Source organism: Leiobunum rupestre, chromosome 9 (assembly GCF_980474605.1).
Source record: "Leiobunum rupestre chromosome 9, qqLeiRupe1.1.hap1, whole genome shotgun sequence".
Lineage (NCBI taxonomy): Eukaryota > Metazoa > Arthropoda > Arachnida > Opiliones > Sclerosomatidae > Leiobunum > Leiobunum rupestre.
Window position 1 is genome coordinate 33,795,978 of NC_143392.1, and position 8,132 is coordinate 33,804,109.

At 38.4% G+C, this 8,132-nt stretch overlaps 1 protein-coding gene across 1 annotated transcript; it reads left to right on the forward strand.

Annotated features, from left to right (window-relative positions):
* The first annotated feature begins 1,933 nt into the window (after nucleotides 1–1,933).
* On the forward strand, nucleotides 1,934–4,409 carry LOC149927207 (uncharacterized). The gene is made up of 4 exons (XM_090159202.1): nucleotides 1,934–2,340; nucleotides 2,420–2,483; nucleotides 2,523–3,391; nucleotides 3,909–4,409. Exons 1-4 carry the CDS (start codon nucleotides 2,109–2,111, stop codon nucleotides 3,995–3,997), a joined length of 1,254 nt encoding a protein of 417 aa, XP_090015328.1. The 5' UTR covers nucleotides 1,934–2,108; the 3' UTR covers nucleotides 3,998–4,409.
* Nucleotides 4,410–8,132: the final 3,723 nt, after the last annotated feature.

An 8,132-nucleotide genomic window follows, 5' to 3' on the forward strand; every position in this document is an offset into this window, starting at 1 on the left:
TCATCTAGCGACTTATAATGCCTTTAAACAGGCGGCCGGGTTACAATGCGTAGGAGGGTGGTGGCAAGCCCTTCATACCACGCGAGCCAACAGCTCCCTACACTAACTATTACCGTTAACCTCGACAAGTTTTCAAGGGAAGGGGGAAAAGAAGAACTCGGGGGAAAACCCCTTTAACCAGTGTTGATAGAATTTGCAAACCCAACGCAGAAGGCGTAGTTCCGAGTTTTCACCCAGTGCTACAAGTTGGGCTCGAACCCGGCTTTTATTGCTGCGAGGCGAAAGCGCTAACCACTCCGCCACCCTACTATGATGAGTTTGTCCTGAAAGTTTTGATAATGTAGAAAAAGCAAACCTCTAATTTATAAACATTTGCGTGTTATATCTTGAATAGTTTTTATTTAATGACCTTGTTTTAATTAAAAGTTTATTTTCTGGGTCTTTATTTCGTAGGTTTAGAGACATTTCTAATAGGAACGAAGTTTCTAAACCTAATGGTTCTTGAGATAGATTTTAAATCGCCCTGAATCGCATGGGTCATTGAGTTTCTCATTGTCGAATGACCTCCGGCGAGTTCATTCAAATTCGTTGCCAAAAATACATTTTGACTTATTAGCCCTGGATATGGCTTCGTGAGTACTCGAACACTCGGCCTTTTTTGAGGTCGAGTTAATAAATAAATAAATAATCAGCTAGGCTAATACCCAAGGCACCACCTAAGGCCTAAGTCATCGAGTGACTTTTGAAGCCATTAATTCAGGTGGCCGGGTGCGTAGGAGTGTGGTGACAAGCCCTGCATGCCACGTGTTCGAGCCAACAGCTCAATACCCTTACTATTACCGTTAACCTCAACAAGTTTTTATGGAAGGGGAAACCGAAGATCTCGGGGGAAAACCCCTTAAACCAGTGGGAAGAGAACTTGCAAACTCTACGCAGAAGGAGTTGTTCCGAGTTTTCACCCAGTGCCACAAGCTGGAATCGAACCCGGCTCCTCTTGCTGCGAGGTGTAAGTGCTAACCACTCCACCACCCCACCTCGAATAGGTAGTTGGAGAATACTCGTCGATTACTAAGTACCAAAAATATTGTATAGTCTGGTACTCGATTACTCGAATAAGCTGCTCTCTAAACTCGTCGAGTATTTGTTTTTTCAATCCTCGTTGCTTCAAAGTTCAAAGAGGGGTTTTTACAACTTTTTGGGGGCAATAAACAGTACCTACAAAGTTGTGTAAATTGTGGTTCATTTAAATTAAAGGAATATTTTTTCAGTATTGAAAGTTACGTTATACTCCTTTTAAATTTAATTTCATAATTACTTAAAAACCAGCTCCTAAGCAAGTACTCGATGACCCGACTCGTTAAAAATAATACTCGAGGTTTTTTAAGTTACTCGACTCCAATAAGAGAAAGTTTCCCCTTAATCAAGAACTCGATTACTCGACTCGAATACTCGATGGAAAAAAATTTGATATTCGGTAACCAACTCGATTGCCTAAAACCACTAATCGCACAGCCTTAGCCCGGGATAATTTTTAGTGTACACACTGCTTCCGGTAATTAAACAAAAAACGACAAAATTCAGTACTTATACGTTGCTTTGATATCAAAAGTTAAATTTGCACTAGTAAATTTCGATCCATGATGGGTGCACGCTTATGTGATATGGCGGCAATTTTACGGCCATTGAAAAATGCTAGACCTAAATGAATACTAATCTCATAAAATATCTGTTATAAACTTCTGATACTACTTATGTCAGTTCTACTAAATTGCAAATGTCGGGGTAAGGAAACTATTTTTTAATGAAGAAAACACGAGAACGTAAGGAAGACAGTAAAAACATATATAGTTTCCCTACAAAAAAAGGGCGAAGGTCAAAAGTAAAGTCCAATCAAAATTGATATTATTTCAACAGTACCTGAAATAAAAAATTATAAAAAGGGCCCAGTGAATTAGGGTGATAGGTCGACGAAAGAAGGAATTTTAGACTAGTTTCCGAGGAACCGAGCGGAACGGTTTCGAGATTTCTGGACTTCGTCAATTTTAATTCGCTCGAATTTAATTTTAAAGATTTAACCTGAACGTATTTAAAAAGTAAACGAGTTGGCGATGTTTGAAAGAAGCAAAATTCTTCGCGAACCATACTCGCGAACCCCGGATATTTCAGCCAACGAATTACGCTACGTGGGAAACGATATAAGAGTATTTATCGGTCAGCCAGCGTCCAGCGTCGATGGTTGCGTCACTTGCCAGTCTTTCTTCGCCAATAACTTGAAAGCGGGTGACGTTTACAAATCCGCCATTCACGAGTTGCACCTCAGATGTAAATGGCCTATTGCCGGTAAGGAAAATCATTCTTCGATATTGACTGTTTATTAACGAGACGCTAAATTTGAGTTGATCGTATTGTCCATTGTCAGGTAATATTATCGCTGCCGGAAGCGATATAAAGCGGCTCTTGCGGTTCATAGCGAGAGAAAGTAAGGAACGGGTTTCGGGTTGGCACGACGGGCTGCACAAACCGGAGTACCCGAAAACAATAGCCGCGGGAGACGGGAATAATCAACCACTGACTATCGCCGAGAGACTACGAGATCAAGGTCCGAACTTGGACGAGGAAGGAGACAATCAAGGAGCCGAAGAAGTTCGGAAATCGCCTGTTCCAATATTGGTAGAAGAGGGTAATGAAAAGTCCGTTGAAAGTTTGAATTCGAACGGAGGCCCGCAGTATGGATTCGACAAATACCCAACTACTAAAGCGTCACCGGCCACGCCATCGTGGAGCGAAGAAGGGTTGTCACCGACGTCGTACTATTTCGGAGAAGATCTCTTCACGGGACCAGATTTTAGGCCAGGACGGGCCATAACTAAGAAGGTCAGAGTCGAAAATGGTTCCCCATCTCCAAATCGCGATATTTCTACTAAGAGCGAACCAACAGCGATTGGTACCGAGCGTCAACGAGAAAAAGGGTACCTGAGGCTGCCATCCCGATTACAATATCCATCCGGACACAAAAGCCCACTGTCATCGCCCATTCCATTCGGACTACCTTCGCCCTTGACACCGAACCGGTTATCTCCGGCCCTGGTCGAGTTGGCAGTCGGATCCGTGCCACTGGGGTCGCCGATTGGTGACGATCCGTCGCTGGAATGGAAACCTCTGGTGAGTGCAACCAGAGGCGAGGATATTACTTCGGACCCGTTCCTCGGAATCACGATTACGCCGCCACCAACCATCAAGAGCGAAGACTTGCTGTGGCCAACCCGCGCCAATAAACCCATTCGGTTGTCGACTCCGGGACCCAAGAAGTATCCGTTTTCTCGAATCCCGTACCCCTTTGGCAAGTTTGGGTTTCGTCCCAGCGAGCAGCCTAAGGTCCCGTTAAATGATTGTAAGTATACTTCTTAGCAAAAGTAGCGTAAGACCCAAAACAAAGGGTCAGCTGTACCTTTGCACTTGTTAAATTTCTAGTGAGACCTAGTAACACTATAGACTACATAACCTACTAGTTGGTACTACCAGCAACATTATATTTAGTCTATGGTCTGGCGTCATTTTCTCTCTTCGATTAATTCGCCCGTAGACATACGTTCTAAAACGCCTCACTCGGCGGCGCTGGAGTACCTCGATTTTGATGACGTATTTTCCGACCCCCCCCCCCCCTTCGTTTCCCTTTTTTACTTTGCGACAAATTATCATTATCTATACCGTTCTGACACACTTTTGGGTCTTATCCTACTTTTGTTCTTAGTAATTACTTTTTATTTTAAAATAATCTTAAATTTACGAGTGTAAAAATGTTATTTTTTTTCTCTGCCTAGACACAAATAATATCGTTCTATATCCATGCATACATTTGTTGAGTAGAGTTTCGTATGTTAATTTACTACCATTCCTAATTTCAACAGTTCTTTCTGCGGACGATTTCAAGGCTGTGGAAAACTTACTGATCCCTTCGCCAACTGGCCTACCACGGCAGGAATGCAATTCTCCTTAGGCCTCGTAGAATCTCCCTCCATGCAGTATATCAGAAGGCGTGATACGTTGGCTAAATCAATCTGGGCAATATTTTCGTCAAAATTCCGCCGCATCTCTACGTAGGTTTTAATCAAAAATATAACAAAATAACAAAATATCATAAAAATAGAAAAATATTTAAGTTTGCAAAAATGCCAAAACCTATTAAATTTACTTTTTCTATTAACATTTTAAAATTGTATTTTGTACCTTTTTTTCTTTTTAAATGTCGCTTTTTTAAGGTAAAATTGATGTAGTGCAATTTTAAATATCAGTTATTTTAAGCCGAAGCATTTATAAAAATGCTTTTTTAAACAAACAATAAAAATGCAGATTTAAAGGTATTTCCACCTTGTAGGATTTTTAAATAAAGTACGTCGTTATCAAAATAACGTGGATGTATTAATGGTACTTCTCACAAAACCTTAGTAAAACCATGGACACTGTATCTCTAACCGGACGGGAAAAGCTGGAGCTTCCACCATACAAAATCACCAAGAATTTTGAAAGTTTCGGGCTGTCAAGGCCATATAATTCGTCACGTGATCAACAAAACATTCCGTTGGAAATGGCGGTTTAGATTTTTCCGAATAACCTTGACTGCCCTGCGAATCGAGTACGGCCGACTATTTCAGCTATTACGAAGTAGGACGCAAACGGACAGTGAGGGGGTACCTCTTTTAGGCTGCTTTTCCCGTCCGGCTAGAGATACAGTGTCCATGGTAAAACATTCACTAATTTATGGATATAATTCCAACAATTATGAGTTGGACAATAATTTATTTTTGAAATGATTCTACGCCATCAGTGAACTAATTCGCACTTTCTATAACGTATAATAGCAGTTACAAGTTTGCTGCTCTAAATGGTTTGGTCGTTATGATACATTCAGAAAAAAAAAGTATAATACTCAAGCTTAGTTTCCCATAGGCGCTTAAAGGCCGACTACATAAATCTTCGGTTTACTCTGTCTTTCACTGGAAGTAGGCTGACTGCAAGGCATACGTGTATTGCAGTAAGCCTACTTCCAGTGAAAGACCGAGTAAACCGAAGATTTATGTAGTCGGCCTTTAAGAAGTAGAAATCCGGTCCTTATTCAGTTTGCCGAACTTCGCCGAAAGGGATTACCTACAGCAACCAAAACAAGTCGGCTTTTAGTATATCAAACGCCTTACGAAACTAGCTTAAAAAGAACTTTTCGATGATAATAATAGTGCTGTTCAGTCGAGAACTACAACTAATTCGTTCAAAGTTACTGCAAGAATGAATATGGGTAGTTAATAGTAGTATCCGAAGGTTCTATCCGCAGGCAATGGCTATTGCCACATATTCTTGGTTATCCCAATGAATTATTGGTTATAAATATAGAAGCAATAAGTTAATTCAAACAACCCAAGCTGAATATTTGAAAATGTTTATAAAGGATAGAATTCTAAAGGAAGTGTTTCTTGATTATGTGAAATGGGAACAGCTAATCATGTTTTAAAATTATTGATAAACGAATTTCATACCGTAGCGTCGGTTACTCCGAAAAATTTCGGTTAGAATTCTATTTCCGCCTTTCAATTCAATTCAATTCAATTTCCATTTATCTGAGTTTTAAATAGGCAAGTCAAAAAGATGACTTGGTAGGGGCTATTATAAATAAATATTTCGAAATTTAAAAGGGGATACGTATAAAGGAAGTTACATCAAATTGTTAACGTCTAATTTTGTGAATATTGAGTGAATTAATTGGCTATAAAATGACCCAGCAAATTATTATTTATGGTTCAAACCATGGGTGTTGCGTTGCTCATGGTGTGAGGGAACTTTTCTACTTCCCGTACGGGTGTTCCTGACCTCTGACCCTGGGGTTCGCCAAAAATCTGGTGTTTCCTGGTCTTTTCAATGATTTCCAATGGGCTAAATAAAATACGGACTCGGAATAAAAAAATCGCCGCGGTTGATAAAAGTTCTTATAGAATTTTCAAATGGGAAAAACTTTAAAAAAAAGTGTAGAGAGTATATGTTTAAAAGATTCCAAAAAAGATATTTGGCAAAATATTGTTGATCTTGATCCTTCTTACAAATCTTATTTTTTATAAAAAAAAAATCTCAGGGATTTTGAGTGTACTATTTTCAGTAGGTATGTACTATGTAATAGCCGTTGCTACAACTCTTCAAACGTTTATGGTTAAAATGGTGAATTATATTATACATCAACATAGAAGCAGAGGAGTAGCGATTTTAACTCCAAGTGCAATAATTAAACTATGATTTTAGTTAGGTCTCATCAATCGAGGGTTTTAGTCGACTCTTGTGATTATTTAATTTATTTATTTATTATTAGTGTTGTAAGTCGAAATATTTTACGCTGGTAAAATTTCGGTAAAATGACCTAGGCCTTTTTTCCGAAATAGTGTCACAGTTTTCTTTTCGCGTTTCTACATCGGAGTCGGAAGTTCGGAACCTTTTTAACAACTTGAAGACAACGCCAGTGGCGTAGCTGATGGTCCGCAGCGCCCGCGGTGCGGGGGGGGGGGCCTCGACCTTCGGGAGGCCCCCACTAACCAAAAAAATATGAAAAGGAAGGCCTCATAGAGATTTTGCCGGGGGGCCTCTGAGTTCTCAGCTACGCCACTGGAATCCTACCAAAAATTAACTAAATCCAGGGAAATTCGAGGGTAAATTTTTTTTTTAAAGGTAACAAAAAAAATGGCACACCGTCATTAAATTGACTTAATATGAAATAGTCAATTAATAAAATCATAAGTATTTAAGTATTTGGTGGGATTCGCTTTAGCTGGCACCACTGCAATTTGTTTTTTTGGTAATTTATAAAGACGTCTGCTAAATAACTGACGTAGTCTAGATCACGGTTTATATATTTACACAGGTTAGAACACTTCGGCTCAGAGATGGACGCTTATGAGCTACTCCCGCGTTTAGAGAATTAAAATTCTACTTCGCGCCTACCGCGCCCGCTTGTGTAAAGTTTCTGAACTATAATCAACTATGGTTAAAATAATATTTATATTTAAAAATGGAGCGCCACCTATATTTTAAATTGAAATGTATCGTAGATAATTAATAAATTTTAAAATACATATTATCAAATTATAAATACGGTAGCACATTAGTGTATTTATAATTAAAATTTATAAAAATTTAATTACTAATAAATTAATTAGTACTGTTTATATACATTAGAGGGCGTACCAGTAGCATAGTAGAAAACCGGGTTGCCTGTCAGAAGAACTTAAGAGGCTCAAACGCTAGCACGTATGAAGGTACAAGTAGTCTAACCTGTGTAAATATATAAACCGTGTCTAGATTATCTTTGCCCACAGGAACGAGTCTAAACGACTTTTTCCCGCTCTATCCCTAGTACAAACTGTGATTTTTATACTTGTAAAATTGTTCCTACTGTAGTTTTTATTCATTGCGAGATGAAAATAAAAGTATTATTTTCTTCAGGATATTTGTTATTTTTGTTTTACAACGTCCCAAGTAATTGTTTTACGCAAATATCATTGTTTTTAGTGTTTTGGAAAACTAGGGAAATTTTAGTCCAAAAAGGGAAATATCAAGGGTCGGGAAGGGAAATTCTATTTTCGCGACCTGGCATCACTGAGCAGACAGCTTTGCGAATAAAGACAAGCTCAGACAATGAATAAACGCTGTTAGTTATGTTGCGTCTAGACTCTATTTATTTAATTATATAGATTGAAAGCATTCAATGTCACGTTTACAATATTAGGAATTAAATTTTATTATTTTACGCAAGACACGATACTACATGTCTCAAGTTTTAAAAACGTTTAATTAAAACTTATTTCTAAAATATTAAAATTTTACAGCTAGCTTTCAAACCGTAGTTTTTCATCAGGCTATTTAAATATAGACAGAACAAAAACAAACGAAACAATCTATATAGAGTATTCACACCATCGATGGATGCAAAAGAGTTTACTTTAAGACAAGAATTGCGGCCTTCGAATATACGCTGGTTTTTTTTTGTATTATTTTTATAAAAATCAAGGCTACCGTAATCAAATTGATAAAAGTTTATATCTTCAAACATTCTTTTGTGTAACGCAAACATTCATTCTTCTGTCAATCATTGCGCTATT